The following is a 21559-nucleotide window of genomic DNA, read 5'->3' on the forward strand; positions in this document are numbered from 1 at the left end:
ACATAGGTAAGGACGGGAGGGGAGCGGAGGGCACAGGGAGCAGCACTCTGCTGCAGGAGGAACAGCCTCATGGTGGTTCCGTGTGTGCTGCCTGGCGTTAGAAAGGAAGGGGAATCCTGGCGGCTACCAAGTGGGTTTGGTATTTTGTGGATTGACTGATACCTTTTGTTCTGTGCCTCCGCGAGTGAGGGCCGCCCTTCTCTCCCCTCTCACCAGCTGATGCGGTGGGCTCACCGTGCTCTCACCGTGCTCTCAGTCAACGTACACACATCACAAACTACCATTTACTTTTTTTTCTTTTTAATTACTTCTTTTGTCTTGCATGATCTTAGCAGCATAACAGTGCTTTTAATTCTTTAGCATGACAGCTACGTGTTAGTAACTGTCCTGTTAAAGCGCCCTGCATAAATCCTCATCAGCAGATGACACAAAGCTGCGAACTTCCTCCCCACATCTTGTGTCACAACTTCCCGAGGTCTGAGCTGCTCAATTCAAAATCTAGTGGGGACTTACTGTATTTTTATCTTTGGAAGAATGGTGGGAAGAGATTGGAGCATTTCCTTTTAATTTAAGGCGTGTAAGATGATACCAAAGCAACTGAATAATACGTAATTGTAATTGTAATGTAAGATTGTCGCAAAGATCTAAAACTGCTTAATTAAAGACATATTTTATTGTAGGCAAATCAAGAAGCACAGCTCTTACCAGGACAGCGGTTCATCACCGAAGGTATGTTTTCGTAGGAATCTTAACTGCTGTGTGCTGTGCCCATGTCAGCCTGCGAAATAATGCAAACGCGCCTTTGGCTTTCTGCCTTTGTAGAAACAGAGGAGCATGGAGTCATTGTGGTAGCTTTGTATCCCTATGATGGCATTCATGAAGATGACTTGTCCTTCAAAAAAGGAGAAAAATTGAAAGTTATTGAGGAGTAAGTATGACTGTACTGATTGTATTGTAGTTTTTCTTTGGACTCATCTAATTACCTTTATAATTTTTTGGTATCCTAGTCAAAACATGAGTGTATTAATGGTAAGGGAGCTCCCTTATATGTGCAAACACAAATGCATGTGGAGCTGTTGGTAGGACTTGGCAGCTGCCCTTGGCAACAGCGACCAAACATTGATGTGGTGGAGCCAATGGCTTCGAAGGGGGCTTGAGTTCAGAGAAAAGATGCTGTTTCTCTCTGCAGCGCGGGTGAAGCTCTCAGCACAGTAGAAGCCAAATAACACTTTATAATTTTCCTTTCCTGTGAATACTAGTGTTGTTTCTGTTTTTCAGGCTGGGAGAATGGTGGAGAGCAAAATCTCTCACAACGAGGAAAGAAGGCTTCATTCCCAGCAACTACGTAGCAAAAGTAAACACCTTGGAAACAGAAGAGTGAGTTCTCCCAAGCACTAAATCCTGGCAAATTACTTCTTCACCCTGGTGGTGTATCCTTTGTGGGGGAAAGAAATGGTTCTAACTCTCTGAAATTTTTTTCAGATGGTTCTTCAAAGACATAACCCGAAAAGATGCCGAAAGACAACTCCTGGCTCCTGGAAATGGTCCTGGAGCTTTCCTTATCAGGGAAAGTGAAACATTAAAAGGTAGGCTTTGGGGTGGGTTACTTTGGAATTGAATTAAAAACATACAGTCAGTCTTCACAAAAATTGGCATGAAGTGGCACTGGGTGTGGCGTAGTCCTCATGTGTCCTATTGCGTGACTTTTCTCCAGTTCTGTAGGAGTGAGAAGGATAAGAAAATCACCAGGAAAAGAGACAAGAGAGAGAGCTTCAGATTCACACCCAAAGTTGAGTTAGGAAAAAAAAAAAAATGTGTGTGTGTATGTCTGCATGTGTGGTTACACTGACAAGTAGCAGGAATGAATGCAGAGATCTTTTCCCTTCCTAACATTTGTGATTCCTTTACTAAAGGACATTTTTCATTGTAAACAGCAGATGCTGCATTTTATAGTCTTCCATTATTGGGTCTGTATCCATTGCTACAAGTTTTAAAATGTACTTAGTGCATAATAAGGGGTTTATACTTCTGCACTGTCATGTGATTGGTGTGATTTTTTTTTTCCAAAAGCTTTTTGGTAAAGGTTTCTGCTATAGACAGAGCTCTTTGTACTGTAAAGCTTAGTGAAGTCTCCAGACTCTTTGGCTGAGATTTTCAGAAAAGAATAGGAGGTTCTGTGTCTGGACTCTGACAACAGCCTGACTGGATTCGCCAGCTGGGTACTCTAACACTGTGTCCTCCAGAGAAAGATGCATGAATCCCTTCATCAAATTGAATGTCTATCGCCTCCACAGGCATTGGTTTTCTGGCCCTAACATTGATTAGGTACCTCTCTGTAATGGGCCCATATAGTTGTTTCTGTGCTCTCACATGAAGACTCCTAAATGAAGTTCTCAATGGAAGACTCCTAAATTCAACATTGGCTGCTGAAAGTAAGACAAAGTACCCCCAAAACATTTCTTCCTATCCCCTTCTGTCACTGGATCTGTGTGTGGGGAGAGGGAAGGTGCTGAGGTGGTTTCTTGTCAGTTGAAAATGGACAAGAATTGTACAAGTAGAAGAAACGAAGAGCTCTGTAGTTGAGGGTAGATGCTCTGCTGCCACATCTTAAATGTCAGCGGAGGTTAGGCTCCCTAGGACTAAGAGATCTGCCCTCCCTCCTCTGTGCCTCAAGCCACCTCCAAGGTACCCTTTTGTTTGGTCTGTGACATCCAGCGTCTTCCTTTTCCGAAATGCTGGTCTCTGAATTCCAGCTTCTGCCTGAGGAGTGTGACAGCCCTGGCCTTGTTTTCCCACTCTAGCTGGGGGGACCTGCTGCAGAAGTGGGCTTTGGACGTGGAGCTGTCGGGCTTATGGAACTCCTAGCTTTGTTGAATAAGATTGAAAAGTGTGACTGTAAGCATTTTGGTGACCAGTTCACAACCGGCTATTGGCCAACTTCCTCCTGTTGATTGCAAAATGCTTTTTGAGGAAATGAGGGAGTAAAAAGAAAAACAGACAAAAAGGTGATTTTGTTAGGCTCAACTGTATATATGTGGACGCTGTAGACTTTTGCTATCTCTTAATGATCGTTCTTTCTTTCTCCGCAGGCAGCTATTCTCTCTCCATAAGAGACTATGACCCACAGCACGGCGACGTTATTAAGCACTACAAAATTAGGAGTCTAGACAATGGAGGATTTTACATCTCTCCTAGAATAACTTTTCCCAACATCAACGATATGATCAAACATTATCAAAGTAAGTTGAATGAGTTTGTGGATTACTTAATAGAATACAGCCATTATTTCCTGTAAAGGAAAAGAAATGCTTTCTTGTTTTGTTTCAAAGCTTTTCATCTTTTTTTTTTTTTTTTTTTCCTAAATAACGCAGGCATGCATATTATCAAAGATAAAGTAAAACTGCTTGGAACCCAAGTAACGTTGTTATCATAATCAGACCTAACACTGCTTGCTCTGCAGCATACCACTGTGAAGTAAAGAATAGCTTTTTAAAACACTTCATCAAAGTTATGATGATGTGAAACTACAGTAAGAATTGACTGCATTGTAAATAAATAAATTCTGTATTTGAAAGTAAATTAGCATTCACAATTAGCAGAAATATGCATAGACTTGTGAATATCTTCTTGCGGTGTTGGATGTGGAATTGTTTTTATTTTTCCTGTATTTTTTTTATTTGTTTGTTTGTTTATTTATTGTGAAAGGCATTTTGAAGGAAGTAAAAGTCCATTGACTTCAAAGAAAGAAAATTGTACCCACATAGAATGTATACATTCATTATTTTAAAAAAAAAAAAAAAAAAAAAAAGGCCCGGGGGAGGAAGGGACAAGTTTCTACCTATGTTTTAGCTACGAAAGTGACTTTTCATTCTGCAAAACCTCCTGTTGGGTAGCTCCAAAATATGTGGTTTTAGTCTTGTAACTGGGAAGACAGAGATGAAAAATGTAGGACAGAAAATCACGTAGTGATTTTTCAAAGCCGCATTGAGACTTGGCTATGAGATTTCTCTGAATTGTCAGACATGTGTGGTAATTCTTTGGCACAGCTGGAAAACCTGAGAATTATTCTACATTTGTATTAAAGTTGTAGCTGCTCTGTGTCTGGAGAGAAAAACTAATTGTGACCTACTTATGCTTGCATGCACATGCGTCTGAAACAATGCTGTACGAAAATTTAATGACAAATTCAGAATACAGGTTCCAAGCCTGACTCCAGTGTACATCATCATCAACATACTGACAGTAAACGTATCTTATATTTTATTTAGTTGGTACGAATTGTACTAAAAAACCCTTAATAATCTGATAGTAACCAGATGCACGTGACACTTCTTTATTAAATTTGTATCGGAATACCAAATTTCAGTTCAGAGATGCTTAAAGTTAAGTGAGAGCACCAGAAAGGTTACATTTTCATCAAAACACCTGATTATTTTGAAAATTATTTTGTGCAGTGCACACCTGCAATTAAGTAATGTTTGTCTCAAGTCACGAGGAACAGAAGTGTAACAGACTTCCTATTTTGTTTTTCCTTTGAAAAACAGAGCAATCAGATGGCTTATGCAGAAAGTTGGAGAAAGCTTGTATTAGTCCCAAGCCTCAAAAACCATGGGATAAAGATGCATGGGAAATTCCACGGGAATCAATTAAATTAGTGAAGAAACTGGGAGCTGGTCAGTTTGGAGAAGTCTGGATGGGTAAGTTCGTTCCTTTGGAAAGAGCATTTAAATCTGCTGAAAGAAGTGTCATTTCGGAGTCATTCACAATAGGAGTGGATGTGAACTTGGTCCGATAACCTTGTAAATCCGCAAAGTCAAGGCCAGAATATACCTTCTTGTGAGGAGAGGGGGTTTGGGAGGGGGAAGATATCTGACGTCATGGAAGAAATCCTTTGGTGTCTTTTAAAGGAAAAAATAATGACTGAGTAAGCACTGTAATTTAGAGGGTTGAAGACAACAGGGTTTTTTTTGGTTGTGTTTTGTGGGGGAAGTAGAAGGTTATATTAAGATGTGACTCCTGACTCTCAAAATCAGTGGGCATCTCAGAACTTTGTTTCAAATCAGAAAGTGGAAAAGAACTGGAAATAGAAAGAAATCATGTCTTTTGGTGAATTATGTATAGAGTTTTCGTTGTCTCTTGGTAAAGAAGAGGCTGCAATATAATGCATGGGACTGCCACACTGGGTGAAAAACGGGGACACTTAATCCAAGATTATTACCCGCCAGAATGCTGCTGAGAAAGTAGGCGACTTATGTAGTAAGAAGATTAGAAATTGATCACCCTCTGCCTTGAACTATCATGCAGGTCCCCAGTAATGAAAGTGTTGTAAGACTTACAAGTTGAAAATGTTGATATATACCCAGCAAACAACGATAGCACTGATTATTATAACCATAATTAGCTTTGCTTATAAACAATCTTATTTTCTCAGCCTCAGTGAGCTCCTGCGGCAAGGGGCTATGACCGCTTTCTAATCACATGTCTGCAAAGATATTTAATCCTCTTGCTTTTGAAATGCTGTCTATTCAGGGATCTGAGTATTCTTTTGGGTTCCATATTGCAGGTTTTGTGTGCTATTCATTACTTACACGCTTGTTAATGGTTACCATCTTATTTGAGGTAAACTATACCTTTCTCCCAGAGTCTTCATGATGGTGTTTTTTTCAGGCTAGATGGTTGTCTCAACCCTTCCCTGAACTCCTTTTTGGAGGTTATATTAAAATAGTTATAAAATTATTAATGGAATGGGGTTTTTTAGTTGCTTTTTTTGTTTTGTTTTGCTTTATTTTTTAAACAAGATGCTATAGGCAAGACATTTCTGAGCAACTTAATAGCATATCCCAAAACTTACTAGAAGATGTAAAATTATGAAGGGGTCTCTGATGATGCTCGGGAGTGCAGCAGGCTAACAGGAATGTCATTGCGTTGGAGAGACGCTCTCCTTTAGAAAAGCAGAGCACAGAGGAGTGTTGTTTGAGTAGCAAATTCCACACACAGCTATAGCGTCAATCAGAAAGCTCTACTCCAGTCATAGGTGCAATCTTTTGACATAAATCATGTTAAAAATGCAAGCAACGCATCTCTGTAATATAATATAGCCAAATTCAACCTTTTATCTGCCTTCACAAGAAAAGGTTTAAGAAACCTTCTAGCTATGATACACGAGTGACAATTTACATACTAGTTAAGACAAGCGTCAGCCACTGTGCAGGTTTTTTCTGTCTAATAAAACAGGCCAAGAAATGTTTAACTGACACTGAAACACTATGAAAGACTTAGTGGCAGAAGTTTATTGCCTGCTTGAAAAATGTAAATCATTTTGGGAAGTGACTACTTCTGCACATGCCCACACAGAGGCGTAAAACTTTAAAAGGGTGTTTCTGGTTCAAGATGTTTCCTCTTGTTTGTGTCATTCTTTTAACATCTAAATTGGGCCTAACCCCTGCATCTGAATTGCCGCACTGTGAGAAAAATTAATGTACTGTGAAAGCGATGGCTGTGTTTCCTCTTCTCCGCTTTCTTTCTGAAGCGAGAGAGGCTGATTTGCATGGCGCGGGCCCTCTCGAATCAGGAGCCTGGTTAATCTTAGAACCAAGGAAGCTGAAGCTGGAAAAGACGTATTAGGTCAGCTGTGCAGCGGCGGGCGTCAGCAAACACTGTGTGTTGTAATGATCAACCAGGGGCATCAGGAGCTGTGTAGGGGTACGGAGAAATAACCTCGTCGTTTCTCTCCTGATTAGAGAGCGGGTTGTTAACGTCTCTCCTCATACAGAGCAAAATGATTTTTCAGCCATAGTGTGAATTAGAGAGAAATAGCGTTCCATGGTTTAATTACTACCTACGTTTCTTCTTGATAAAGGGTACTTGGAATTGTGGTTTCAGAGGGAACATTGTCCCATTTGGAGGAACTGGGCTCCCCAGTAGAGAAACAGCTACTGGAGAGAGTCCAGTGAAGGGCCACAAAGACGATGAAGGGAGGAGCACCTCTCCTGTGAAGAAAGGCCGAGAGACCTGGGACTGTTCAGCCTGGAGAGAAGGCTCAGGGGGGTCTTATCAATGTATGTAAATACCTGAAGGGAGGGTGCAAAGAGGATGGAGCCCGGCTCTTTTTAGTGGTGCCCAGTGATGGGACCAGAGGCAATGGGCACAAACTGAAGCACATGAGGTTCCCTCTGAAGATCAGGAAAACCATTTTCACTGTGTGAGTGACCAAGTGCTGGCAGAGATTGCCCAGAGAGGTTGTGGAGTCTTGGATATCCTTGGAACATCCTTGGAGATATTCAAAAGCCAACTGGACACAGTCCTGGACAACCAGCTCTAGGTGGCCCTGCTTGATCAGGGGGGTTGGACCAGATGCCCTGCAGAGGCCCCTTTCAACCTCAACCCTTCTGTGATTCTGTGATATATGGGAAGACAGAGAGAATACTGTTACTGCATCATGAAGATATGCCAGCATATCTTTTATGGTCTTTTCTTTCCGGTTTGTCCATAAGTACCCTTTGGGTTTCCAAGTTGACATCTTCCTCTTGCACATTTTGGAGGGAGTCAGCTTATATTATGGGAGGACTAAGGAACAAAAAGCAGACCCCCATGTCCCCCAAGCTCTCGGCTGTGCTCCTGTGTGACCTATGCAGAGAATCTGTGTCACTTACTTACAAAGTGGGCAGGTGACTCTCCTCCAGCTCTGTGAAGAGTTTCTTCTACAGAGAGAAAACTTGCTATGAAGGATCATCGATTTCTCAGTTTTGTGTGTTTTGTGTATCGCTTCCAAGTGCATTTCATTTCTCTCTTCGTTACAGCAATGTGTAATTTTATACATTTTATAAAGACTTTCTGGTTTTAGTATACCAAGTCAGTGTTTATGTGTGTGTTTTGGGCATCAGCTGTGCTGACATGATAGATGAAAAAAAACCAGCATGGCAGAGTGGTGTTCACATTTTATGCCCTGCACCACGGAAGCAGTTAGAAAGCTGCAGCCTGTGCTTTTTTGCCTTCACATTTAATGGGCTGTATGGAGATGAGCTAGAGGTGGAGCTACTGTTGCATTCCTCTGCTCTTCAGCTGAGTGACAGCTGTAGTTGGTGAAGGAGGAGTGATGTGCTGACATACAATAGGATGCGGAGAAGCTGCTGTTCCTCAGTCTCTTCCCCAGTGAGCATCTCGGAAATACTGTACCTCCTGCAGTCATAACAGCCTGAGACATTATCTGGCTTCTAACAGTGCCATACCTCTGTAGCTCAAACAGGTTGTTCCCAGTATAACCTTGCAGGGAAATACTGTGAAAGCAGAGGAAGTAGAAAGCTGCCTCTTGTAGGCTTGTTCACAAAGTTGTTTCATCTTCAGGCCTGGAGCTGTGGTCAGAAATCATAGAATCCTAGAATCTTCATGGTTGGAAAGGACCTTTGAGATCATCGAGTCCAACCATACACACACACAAAAACCCAAACCCTACAATCTCTGCCACTAGAGCATGCCCTAAAGTGCCAAATCTAGACGTTTCTTTAACACCTCTAGGGATGGTGACTCAACCACCTCCCTGGGCAGGCTGTTCCAGTGCCTGACCACTCTTTCAGTAAAGTAATTCTTCCTAATGTCTAATCTAAACCTCCCCTGCCGCAACTTCAGACCATTTCCTCTGGTCCTGTCATTATTCACCTGGGAGAAGAGGCCAACACCCACCTCTCTATGACCTCCTTTCAGGTAGTTGCAGAGGGCAATGAGGTCTCCCCTCAGCCTCCTCTTCTCCAAGCTAAACATGCCCAGCTCCCTCAGCCTCTCCTCATAGGACTTGGAATGGTATGCTCATCCTCATTATTGTCTGTTATAAATTCATGTCACAGCTTGACCTGATTAAGCCAATGCGAGTTTAGTGGCAACCTGGCTGTCCAGGTTACTACTCTGTCAAAATAATCACAATCAACTCCAAAATAAATACCTGAAACACCAGCAATTTTTTGAGGATTCTAACGGGCACAAACTTGAACATGGGAAGTTCCACCTAAACATGAGGAGGAACTTCTTTACCCTGAGGGTGGCAGGGCACTGGAACAGGCTGCCCAGAGAGGTGGTGGAGTCTCCAACTCTGGAGACATTCAAAACCCACCTGGACGCGTTCCTGTGCAACCTGCTGTAGGTGACCCTGCTCTGGCAGGGGGGTTGGACCAGATGATCTCCAGAGGTCCCTTCCAACCCCTACCATTGTGTGATTCTGTGATATAGGGAAGAACTGTGTAAGACATCTCTCTGTGTAAGACATCACGACATTCCTCAGACTTGCATATATTATTGCTTGCAGCATGTTCAAATTTTAACAGAAGCTTAAACTGCAGAGAGATTTGCTTCCTGTGGTGGTACGAAAGGGTTCTTGACCGTGGAGTTCAGTGCATCTGGGCAGCTTCTTTAGTGATGTGATGAACCAGCGTAGCACTGCCAGAGCAGGGTCTATGTTTTATGCATTTTTGTTTCTAGTGTGCACTGATACGATGTGAACCATAATGCTCTGGGGCATTAATAATCCATGAAAGGAATTCTCAAGCAGGGCTAAGAGAAAAGTTAACAAGCCAAATGGAGCCATTATGGTGTATTTTATTAATGAGGCACATTTTGCTTGCATCTCAGGTGTAAAAGACTCTCTCATTCGGTAACTCCCAAATTAGAATATACATAATGCCCGTTTTGGAGGTGTATTTTCTTATGCAGCTGTTAGAAAAATCAGAGACATCTAAAATGAACCAAGAAAACTCATCTCATCGGTATGGCAAATACTTTTTTACAGCACATCCATGACCTGAATGTCAGTTGCAAAGACTCTGAACGTTATGTCAGGTGTTCTAGATGTAGGCAAGAACTTCATTGCTTACCTATCTTTTTTAATTAATGTTTAGGCAGCAAACTGACCATAAGTCCATTCATATCACATGGCAAGGAACACCATGACACAGCAAGTGGTGGGTTTACACCTGGAGTCAGGTTCAGTTCAGCCAAGGCAGACGTTGGTGAAGGGTTCGGAGCCCCAGGCACTGTTCGAAGCAGGGGCGATGCAGTGCTGTAGCCACCCCTTCCCACAGCTCCCTGCGTGTCACTGGAATACTTCTGTGATGCAGATTGAACATTAAATTTGCTGTCACTCGCTGAAACACTTGGACGTCACCAGTTTTCCCTCCGCCTGCACAAGGGCTGCGGTTTCTTACCTGTACAGTAAGAGTGCGCCTGCAAAAGCAGACAATCTTTACGGAAACTAGCATGGAGGTTCTCATGGTAATGTTAAGTGCCCTGCCATGAGGACTGAGACTTTGTTAAAATGGGGTGGTACAGATGCATACTAAAAAGTTGCTGCCTCCTCCAGGTCTGTCTAGCCTCCTATCCTAATATAATCCTCCCCCATGTTCTTACTCTGCTACTTTGGACTCACAGATGACAGGAGCTTTCTCCCAAATGGCAAGGTGGCACCTGCTTAGCTGCAAGACAGGGACTTGTGTTCTGTGAGGGTTCAGGTCTGGTGTGGTCCTCAGCCCATATCAAGCTAACACTGGTTTTTCTTGTAATGGGTGAGGGAATGAGGTAACAAATTCCAGTTTTGCCAGACTGTCCATTTCTTACAGGCACCATTGTGTGTGCTCATAGAGTTCACGACAACCTTTCCTCACTGTTTTGGTGTCCCATCCTTCCCAATACCTGATGAAATAAGTGAACTTGAGAGAGATCAGGATCAAATCTCTCTACTGCTCTCATCAGCTAATTTGCTTTGTGTGTTACCACCAGAAGGTCAGGGGAGACTCTTTTGGCAGAAAATATCAGTATCGCTCAGGTGTCGTAGTAACATAAACTTTCTGCAAGTAGAACCCTAGTTTGATGGATCACTTCAGTGAATGTGAAGTGCTGTTACATAGTTCATGTTAAGCGTGTTGGTCACGATTGCTTCACAGAAATAGTGATATTAATTAGTATGTTCAGTAGAGTATTCAACAAATTGTTAGTGGTACTAGTGCCCTGCTTTATGGTATGTGATGGAATAGTAGAAACGGTGCAAATAAGCTGTCTTCTTCTTAAGCAGAAAGACATGTATTTAACATCTTTTCTGGTGGATATAAATTGTATACCTGAGCTATAACAGCAGAATTTGACCCGTAGTTGTCATTTCTTATTATTAGATCATCCAGAAGCATATCGTTGTTATGTTTTGACCTGACTGTCGTTGGAAAAATATATTTAATAATCATGGAGGTGAATAATTTGTGATAGATACAGTGGCTTTTCTCAGGCAATGATCCTTCTTTAAGACAGGTGATGGAAGACGCAGTGGTTAGAGCAATCACTTACGATCCAGAAATTAGTTTCTTGCTTTGCCACTGATTTCTTAAGTTTAGATGATAAATCTTAGGTACAAGGAAATTGTGGACTCCAATTTAACGGTGTAGCCGTCGTGGTAATACTGTCTGGATTGTTGCTGAATAAGGAAGTGAGGCTATTTCCTTGAGTCATTGAAGTCTTACCTCTTCCGAGAAATATTTTTGCAATGTTGACATGGGTACGGTTGGGGACAAAAGGCTGGGGATTGATATTACTGACGCATTCTGTAAACCTGAAATGATATGAAGAAGGTGTGCTTATATCCTTCTTTCTCTCTCTCTCTCCCTCCCTCCTTTCTTTTTCAAATTAAATGACTTCACAAGATAAACTTTAGGAACAGTGCTTGCTACTCTATTGGTTTTTTAATGCTATTTTAACATTTATTTAATGTTTGCAAACCATTAAAGCAGGTAATAATTCACTGCTTTTCTCTTCACTGATGGTTGCTTTTTATAGAATGAGAATATTACCTTTAGAAGGTTTGATAAACAGAGAAGTGAAACAGCTACAGTCTCTTCCACTCTGGGCATGGGCTATGCCATAAGGAGTTATCACATTTTAAGTCTTGCTCTGAAGACTGCAGGACTGCAGTCCTGGCGGCGTATGTTTGTTGGTCATGGGAGCGCTCATTCGACTGCGCTTTCCCGTAATGCTCTGAGTACTGAAGGTTACAGAAAGGATTATAAGCACGAGACTGGCATGCATAAAATGGTTATAATCATCGTATTTAAAGATGCTCCAGAATCTTGAAAGCAATCCATTAGATTCTGCGACAATTTATGTGGACATTCATTAAAACATCTTCTGACTGTTTGAATGTTTTATGCACTACTTGTAAATGAAAACTCAGTATGAAGGAAGATAGTTTGCTTGCTTTATATTTCTTTTCAGATATCTGATTTCTGAAAATAGGGAATGGATTGTTGTTCGCCGCAGTGTTGTATCAGTTGCAAAACAAAAAGGAATTTTAGTGTAAATATTTGCGCTACATCTGGCACTTGCTCTCAGACTCTCAGCTATTACTGGAATCCACCCTCACCTGCTTTACAAATGCCTACTAGTTGGGGCACTGTGTGGCACGGTGACTTCAAGGGCACTGATCGTATTCCCTCCTTTTAGGTTACTATCATAATAGTACGAAAGTGGCTGTGAAGACTCTGAAGCCTGGAACGATGTCTGTGCAAGCCTTCCTGGAGGAAGCCAACCTCATGAAAACACTTCAGCATGATAAGCTCGTTAGGCTTTATGCTGTAGTGACCAAAGAAGAGCCTATTTATATTATAACAGAATTCATGGCTAAAGGTGAGAATAACATTGGATCTGCAAGCAATGTTTTAGTGAACTTTTCTGCTCCTCATAAATCAGTCCCCTTTCTTTATAAAGGAAGGAATAAAAAAAGGCAGACTTGGGATTTTGGTGTTCTTCTTTTGAATGCTCTGATATAAAGTGAAGGAGCCCCTATCCTAGAGGAGGGCTGAAGCTTTAATTTTATGATTCATTGCTGCATTTGGGAAATAAGCTATTTTTACAGTTGTCTTAAATGCAGCATTTTTAATTGTTAAAGATGCAGAGCATAACCCCCCAAATAGCTTTGGTTCCTTTGGGGTCCCTACCTAACTTTTGTGTCTGGTGTAATAGCAAGGCAATTAAAACAAACCTTAGAAATGGCCTTATGTGGCCCTTGAATTGATAAATACGTGCGTAATAAGGTGAGCGATGAGTGGTCCTGCAAGGACGGCTGCCCTCCTAGAAAAGGACAACCTTTATTAGAGCGTTACTACAAAAATAGGTGAGGTTTCCTTCTCAGGTTGTCTTGGGTGGTATTTTTTCTTGGTTTGTTCTCTTTTCAAGCAATTCTGCTGATGACTTCGTAAACAAGTGTTGAGCCACTTATTCTTTATGACTTGGAAAGGATTGATATGTGTGGTTCTCCTAAGGCAGCTTTCCTGATATTCTGTAGATTAGGGTGTTTACCAAACTCACCACCACTGACCTAAGGTATGGTCTGATGGGAGTTTTCTACGCCCAGGAAAACGTCAAAACTCGGATGCCCAACATGCTGATTTGGATGTTACTGTTAAATCATGTAAAGAGACTGCCTTACTTTAGTCAACTTGAAAATACATCAAAACACTTCACTGCAAAAATTTTGTGGTCCAGAAAAGTGGGGATCTGGCGCGACCTTTATTTTGGTAATAAACTGCACTGACTTAATGTTTTCTCTGTTGTCACAGGAAGCTTGCTGGATTTTCTGAAGAGCGATGAAGGAAGTAAATTGTTGCTTCCAAAGCTAATTGACTTCTCTGCTCAGGTAAATTTTAAGAAATATGCTGAAAATTAATGGCATTTGTGGTCTGAAACTCATGCCGGGCAGCTTTATCCTAAGGTGGTGTTTTTGAAAAAAAAAAAAAAAAAAATTAATTTTCAAATAAGTTTTGGTCAGAGTAAATAAGGTTACTTGAAAGGAGGGAATAGATAAAAGAGGTTTCAAAGGGAGTATGTGAAGTTAGGCTTACCTCTTCGATACCGCTGGTGGCCTGCTTAGATGGCAGCGGTACGCAGCCGCTTTCCTTTGTGGAAAGGCCGCTTTCAGTTCGGGCGGCTGTGAGTTGAAAGCATAACTACAGGTTTGTGATTTTGTGCTTGCGAGATTCCTTCAGCGTTAAATGTGTCATTTTTACTTGTCAAGTTAGGTCAGTTGGTCAGACTTCTCTTAACCTCAAGGGACTATCGCTGGTTTCAAATTCTTACGTAAATTACTGAGAAATAAATGAAATCTATTCAAATGATGTTTCGGGTACTAGTATCTGATTGATGAACTGAGATGAGTGTTTCAAAATATACAAGTTATCCCATGTCATAAACGAAATTTGTTGAGAGAGACCCCAGAGTGATTTGTGTGTCAAAGCCTGAACCAAAGGTGTCTGGGGCCCACTGTTTCGCCTCGGACAGTTGCCAGCGTTTGATGTCCAGGGAGGCATATAGAAAATTAGTAAAGATTGTGCTTTCACAAGTTGTAACTGATGTTACTAATAGGCAATGAAGGCATTTCTAATAGGTTATTGTTTCACCAGCCTTTCAGGCTTTTCAAGATACATTAGAGTTTGCGGACTGTTTTACTCTGTTAAACTAATTTGTTACAATTCAGAAGGAAAGGCAAGAAAGCTTTAAAAAGATGTAATAAAACATTAGTGATTTATATAAAAAATTCCCTATAAGGTAATTATATAACTGTTTCATATAGCTATTACTATATAAATAGTGGTGGTATCTAAAATATAAGTTTAGATATTAGGAATCATTTCTTTACTGAGAGGGTGGTCAAACACCGGTACAGGCTTCCTAGAGAGGTGGGCAATGCCCCAAGCCTGTCAGTGTTTGAGAGGCATTTGGACAATGCCCTTGACAACATGCTTTAACTTTTGATTTAAGTTATTTAATTGCTTGACCATGAAGTGGTCAAGCAATTGGACTACATGATCACTGGAGGTCTTTTCCAGCTGGAACTATTCTATTCTATGGTGTATTATATATCACGTATTATAAAATAGATGTTCAATATATCAAATATAAATTTTTATGTAACATAGATTCAACGCAGGAGCCGATTTTGCTATAATTATCGGTCCAGTGTAGCTATAGGCTTTCTAAGTTTTCTGAACTCTTTGGGTAACTTGTCCTTGAGAATTTAGTGGGGCAAAAGCTTTGTAGATGTGGAAAACCTGCTGGATCCCAGGTCGTTGTCTGGAGAGATGAATAACAGTGGGCAGGGAAAAAACCCCAAAACATAGCTTTGAAAATAGTGTTTAAAACTCAAGGGAGAGAAGAACATCTATGACCAGTGGCATGAAAAGAGACCTAGGATGCGGAGAGGAAAGCACATGTGGTTTTATAGCAGACCCTTTTATTGGAGTTAGGGATATTGTGTTTTCAGAAATTTAAGGCTGAAAAAGCTTAATGAACTAGAAAGCAACTCTGTGTACAACTTGGGTAAATCACTTCTAAGATGACAGGGCTCAGTGATTGTCGTTTACAAAGCTTTGAAGGTCGGGTCACTTGAAATGGGGATCGCTTGTCACCCTGACCTGACAACAACCTCTCAGAGCTGGTTCTTGCACTTGGCCTCAGAGGTCAGGACCTTGTGCAGCACGGGTGATATGAGAAGTCCCTCTCTTCACGTGAGACGTAGACTATCAACAGAAATTCCTGAGCGCGAGCCATGCATTGGGTTGCAGAGCGATCTTAAAGGGATGTTCAGGAAGGCTTCTCTGAGGGTGTCTAGCCACAGCCCAAACAAAACTTTGGAACGGAGATACCGGGATTTTTCTTATGGAAAGAATGCATAGGGGTTTTGAGCACATTTGTAAAAAGTCCTTAATGCCACTGGGTAGTAACACGACTGTGTGGAATAGACTTGCAGGCTGCGTGTAGTTCTCAGACCGGAGATTTCCCTCTGACCAACGCAGATGTTCCACTGGTCTTCTCCAACTCTGACAGTCTGAACATTAATTGATGGTCTTTAGGGCAAAAGAGAGACAAAAATATTTTCAAATTCTGTTGGCCTACTGATAAGGTAATGGCAATTTTACTGCAGACCCGTGGATCATGCTTTTCCAGAATGTAGGCGGTATATGAAGGAGAACATAAAGTGTGCCTAGTATTTTTGGTATGGCTCTGGTTTGTACAAATGGAACACTAATTTATTCTTACAACAGTGGTGTAAACCTCTCTGTACAGCCTGAGGGGAAAGAAATTTGGAGAGCTATGTCTCAGAAGAGGTTAAAAAAAAAAAAAGCATGGTAGGAACCTGATGGTGAACTACTTAAATAAGATCAGGCATATTTTTTTGCCTTGGTGGACCCACACTTGAGCCCTTCATGACTGTCTAACCACAGCATTCTGGCAAGGCACTTTACCAGATTGTCGCAGCTTCTCAGAAAGACTGAAAACGCAACAAATGGTAGCTGAGGATTGGCTTATTTTTTCACAATCACAATTTGTGAAATTAGGCTTGTGGAAAACATGGCAAGAAAATGCTTGCTAGGCAGGTGGTCCAGCTCAGTTTCTAAAAGCAGTCTGCCCTCTGAAAGAGCTGAAGTTTCTCTTTTGTGTTTTAATTAGTGCGTATGAGTAGGGGCTGGAGAGACCTAGTCTTAACTATCCCTGGCAAGGATGATTTTGGCCACTAGAGATGAATGCTAGAAGTCTCTGAAAGGAGTGTGTTTTACAGGAAGCTGAGTTTTGCAAACATATCTTCAAGCACATACTGCCTGCTTTAGTACCGAGCAGAGCTTCGGCATCTCCCGTAGAAGTTGGCAGAATTGTCCATATGTCAGACATGCCAGAAACAGCCAGGAATACGGAGAAGGCAAAATCTGAGCCTGTTTCCCTTCCTGCGTGACCACTGCTGGTGCCTGGATCAGCAGCACGGCAACCTCACCGGCTGGTCTCGCAACTGCCGTACGTTTGGCAAGGCGGTTGGCAAGCGGTTCCTTTCGTTCCCCTTCCCGCCCATCAGCTCAGCCGGCGGGCTCAGGGAACCCAAAGGTGCTGGTGGCTCCCAGTTACGAGTTGGAGGGTAAGCGAATTTCATCGCTTTGTCCACAAGCTATACGGCCACATCTTGCTAACGCAGCAGGCCAAGACAATCCGAGTGGACATTGCCCATATTCCTTTTGGTTGACTACAGGCAACCGCCTAGCTCCTTCAGCGCTAAAGCGACTGGCAAACTCTAGATCTTACTAGTTGGTTTTCATCGTGCCCTAGAGGTAATTAACCCAAAAAGCTCCCGATTCTTTGTTTCACGGTTCTTGACATCGTACGTGCTTCTGTTTGATGAGAGCTGCCAAAAACGTACAATGCAAATTCAGTGAACCTTTTGCATGTGTAGGCTCTTCCTGCTTCTTACGCAAATCCGTTATCTACCGTGTAGCACACACATGTATGGTGGCTGTGGTCAGGAAAATGATATCAGTTGTTACTGAACATACTCACATCATCACTTTCAAACTGGTCAAAGCTTTGTCGTAAAAACAGTCCGTCCTCTTTCCCATGCAGTGCTGATATTTCCATTAATTCTTTGATGATCTACAACTTCATTGGCAACTCTTATCCTTTTCTTTCTGCTTTCTAAGGCTACAAATTAAAATTATGATACACTTAGAATAAAATTAATAGAGATTTTTGATGCAGTGCTTTAATCTCTCTCTCTCTGCTTTCTTTTTTAAGGGGAAAAGGGGAAGTCCTAAATCAGAATGAATTTAACTCTTATTTGGCATTGGGAGATTTCTGCTGCAGTCTTGCTATATTCCTTTTCAGGTTTCTGTCATTTTTAATGATATCCTCTAATGTACCAGTGTATAATTATATATGTTACTTTAGTAATCCTTTGTTTCCCTGAGTCTGCTTTGACTGCATAGCTCTTGACTGGATGGAGCAAGTGAAATACATTTTTGCAGCCTTTCCTGAATTCACCTTTAGCATAAGCACTGCTGCAAACTGAAAATTGGTGTTACACTGATATGTCACTTGAAGATTAAAATGTGACTATTTTGCAACAGTTTTCAGTTGCCGGATAGAATCATAGAATCGTTTTGGTTGGAAGAGACCTTTAAGATCATCGAGTCCAAACTAGGTGCTAGGTTAGCACTGCCACATACAAAGGGTCTACACCCCTTCATAGACAGAGTCACGTGAAGGTGAACTCTCTTTTTGAAAACTCTGAGATCAAGAAGTACATTTTATTTTTTTATGTGTCTGGACGTTATTGAAAGACATAGTGCTTGGAGATATGGTTTAGTGATGGTTTTTGTCAGAGTTAGGTTGATGGTTGGACTAGATGATCTGAAAGGTCCCTTCCAACCTAGGCAATTCTGTGATTCTATTCTATGAAAGGAACCTGGGTTTGGTTAATCCCAAAGACAATCTTGTCCAGATCAATAACACCTGTTTGCTTCAAACCTTTCAAAACTGCAGACTGTTTTTAGTGAGGCTCTTTCCCTAGGAGCTGAGAATTACCAAATTTAAGGCAGTGTGAACCTCAGGACATGCTCCGTTATTTCCTCTGCTTAAACTTCACCAGCAGGATGCTCCCTCCCACCCTAAGGGCTTTGGACTCATTTCCAACCTGGTTTTCGGGCTGTTTTACCTGCTTTGGCAGGAGCATCCTGCATCCCTGCACCTGAGCTGGTGGGCAGCCAAGAGCAGCTCTGAGGCCACCATCCCTCACCCGCCGAGCAAAGGAGGAGGGATGCTGCCGGGATGTCCTGTTCGCGGCTGGGCCCTCAGGGGCAGCATCCCAGCCCCAGGGAGCGAGCGCAGCAGTTCAGCCCCGCTTGTCTCGCAGGCAGCAGCGATACAGAGGGAATTTCGAAGCTGCCTTTATTCACAAATCCCTGCCTTCTACTGCCTGCGGTTTCATATGTAGTTTTATAGTTCGGATCCTGAAAAGAGTAAGAAGCACATCTGCCAACACAAAATCTGTTAAAAGTACACCTAAACCATCTCTAAGTAATCATTTCTACATAAGTTTGGTTTAAAATAGGACTGGAGAGGATTGGGGAGGTTCTTAGCCTAGTGTTCTCAATATTTTGGAAACTGTAGGTCACAGCTTTTCTTTTTTCCCGGAGTTGACTTAATTTCTAACAAATATAAGCTGATCCATCACTGATATACTGATCCATCACTTATATTTTTTTCTCTGAGTGATGATGTGTGAGTTTGGATTTACTGACAGTTTTCAGGTGTCTCATAAACCACATGTATCCATGAAAACTGTCCTAACCCGACTCTTTCCCTTTTCCATCCTGTCTTCTTATTTACCCCTTTGTCATTCATGTTAACCATGTGCGCACCCTTGGCCCTTTCAGTGGAGAATGGGGCAAAGGCGGGCATGTAAAAAGTTCTCTGTACCATTTGCGTGTAGTCTTCTGCATCATTTAATTTAATCATTCATTTAATGTGAGTGTTTTCCTTGGTCTTGTTCTATTAGTAATGCACCTGTAGTTTCCTTGCTTATACTTACTGTTTGTACCAGTTTGTGTGGGTGGTCTCTTCTGATTTTTATTGTATTGGGGAATTTTTTATATTTTGTAATTTGACTTTATAATTTTTGTGTGTTTCTGACCACACAAGATTTGGCCAAATTTTTCTCATCAGGCACTGTCTTTACAATAAGCGTGATTTGCCCTTGCACTTGTAATTGCTGGGTTTTTTTGATGGTGTAGTTGCTCCTGAGACTTTTTTCCCATGAGGCTGTACCTGTCAGCCCTCCAGTTGGTTTAAAATTTGCTTTCCTGAAAAAAATATAAATCTTTGGCCATTCTTTCATTCCCGTTCATTTTTATTCCACTCTATTTCTCGACCCCTGTCACTTAGTTTTCCTCCTCAGCATGATATAATGCATTCTCAGCACGATGTGAAAACATCCTATCGGGCTGGCCCTAAACAAACCCATCTGGCCTCTTCAGTATTCCACATTTTTACATACGGCCTAGAAATGTGCAAGCGGAATCCCTTACGCGCGTTGCCGTAACCCGCTCTCTGCATGAAGAAACAGCATCGCAACCTATGTGTAAAACACACCCGGTTTGAAATTAGTCTTGCAAAAGAGGGTCACACAGCTTCGGAATGGAAGTTGAAATCAAGCGTGTCTTTGAGTTGAAAAAACGGAGCTATGAACGAATTCAGAAGTTCTCTGGTTTTGCAGAAAAAAAGATAATAAATTATAATACGGAGTTTCACCTTTTGAGGAAAAAAAAAAAAGCACAGAACTGCCCATCCCTCTCTGTGCCGTTTAATGTCAGCTGTGATGTTGCACCAGGGAAGACTGCTTTTCAGGTGGTGTAGCTCTTCTGTGACAGTAGGTTCTCCCCTCCCTACTTCAAAGTCCTCTGCTGCTTTTGCCTCTTTCCCGGAACACCTTCAGAAGCTAAAAGAATGGGTCAGAAAGTAGGGAATGCAATGTTTTCAAAGCATCCTCCTATGCGCCGTGGTTTTGCTACCATTTTCTATCAGGATTTTGAAAGGGTTTTATACCTATCTGTGAAATGACCCACGAGTGTTCTGGAAAGTTAAGTAATTACCCTGCTTTACAGGTAGAAAGAGCAGAAAGAGAGAGCAAAGAGCAGCGCCAGTTGAAATCACGCCCCAAATGGGTGACAGAGCTGTCTGCAGAACCGCGGCTCCCAATCATTCAGTTATGGCGTGGCTTTCAGCTGAAGCTTTACAGTACGGAGGCCGTCTTGTGGAGTGGCTTATTCCTTCCAGAAAACTTTTCTTCCATTCTGACCCTGGGTGCCTAGTTCCTAGTATTTAGAGATTTGTTGGTTGATTGTAAAAGGATTCAAGAAGCATGTCAGTAGTTCATTAAAGGCAAAGGGGAAACTTGATGCCTCCTTGGTACTAACACTTATGCAGTGTAGGCAGAATCCTCTCTTAAAGGCCACAAAACATATTCCAGAAGCCCAAATTAGCTTTCCCATCCTGCTCCCGAGTAGTAGTTATGTCTAGCCGAACAGTCTTGGCAGGTACCAACGATCATTAAAAGAAGGGGAAGAGGGCTTTAATCTTCTTTTGTTCCTGTGAATTTCTCTACTTTTAACATATCATTTGGCAATGAAACCCAACAATTATCATAAAGAATTATTACATGGGCTTTGGCACCCATTCCCTTGATTTAAAAAATCCTTTTTTTTTTCTTTTTCTTTTCCAAAGCAAAGGCTTAAAGTGACCAGATGTGTGAGTTCAGTTGTCCAGTTGCTGTGTTTCCCCTCCTTCTCCCATTCAAAATTCCTTGCCCATTATTCTTTTCCTACTTGGGAATTTTTCGCGTGCCCAAATGCTTGCACATACCTGGCTTCTTTCAATTTCTCTGGTTTACTGCAGTTAAAACTATTGTTGTGGAATTTCATGGAAATGCAGTTTGTATTTGCTGAAAACTTAATGGATCGTTTGAGGTCACATTCTTCGTTTGTGACTACTCAGATGATGACTTCACTGAATCTGGCACAAACACAAGGAAATAAAATGGTCTTTCCGATGGCTTTGCTTGGATGGGCTTGTAAACGAATGTCTCTTTCATGAAGTCGTTCTTCATTCCTCAGCCAGCAGTTTGCCCAAATATTAGATCCGTGCAGGGAATTAGGAGGAAGATCGATTCCTTCGTGATGGTTGATGTATTTTTGGTGACGTTAGTGGACCTGTCTGCATT

The 21559-nt window shown here is 41.7% G+C and overlaps 1 protein-coding gene across 4 annotated transcripts in view; it reads left to right on the forward strand.

The window, feature by feature from the left end:
* LYN (LYN proto-oncogene, Src family tyrosine kinase) overlaps nucleotides 1–21559 on the forward strand; it is a 54417-nt gene that overhangs the window by 22167 nt on the left and 10691 nt on the right. For all 4 annotated transcript variants that reach the window (XM_074577053.1, XM_074577050.1, XM_074577049.1 and 1 more), the window contains exons 3-10: nucleotides 681–729; nucleotides 823–928; nucleotides 1279–1377; nucleotides 1483–1586; nucleotides 3090–3239; nucleotides 4545–4697; nucleotides 12469–12651; nucleotides 13584–13660. In XM_074577053.1, coding sequence (XP_074433154.1) covers nucleotides 681–729; nucleotides 823–928; nucleotides 1279–1377; nucleotides 1483–1586; nucleotides 3090–3239; nucleotides 4545–4697; nucleotides 12469–12651; nucleotides 13584–13660 — 921 coding nt within the window. The remainder of the gene's footprint in view (nucleotides 1–680; nucleotides 730–822; nucleotides 929–1278; nucleotides 1378–1482; nucleotides 1587–3089; nucleotides 3240–4544; nucleotides 4698–12468; nucleotides 12652–13583; nucleotides 13661–21559) is intronic.

Source organism: Larus michahellis, chromosome 2 (genome assembly GCF_964199755.1).
Source record: "Larus michahellis chromosome 2, bLarMic1.1, whole genome shotgun sequence".
NCBI lineage: Eukaryota > Metazoa > Chordata > Aves > Charadriiformes > Laridae > Larus > Larus michahellis.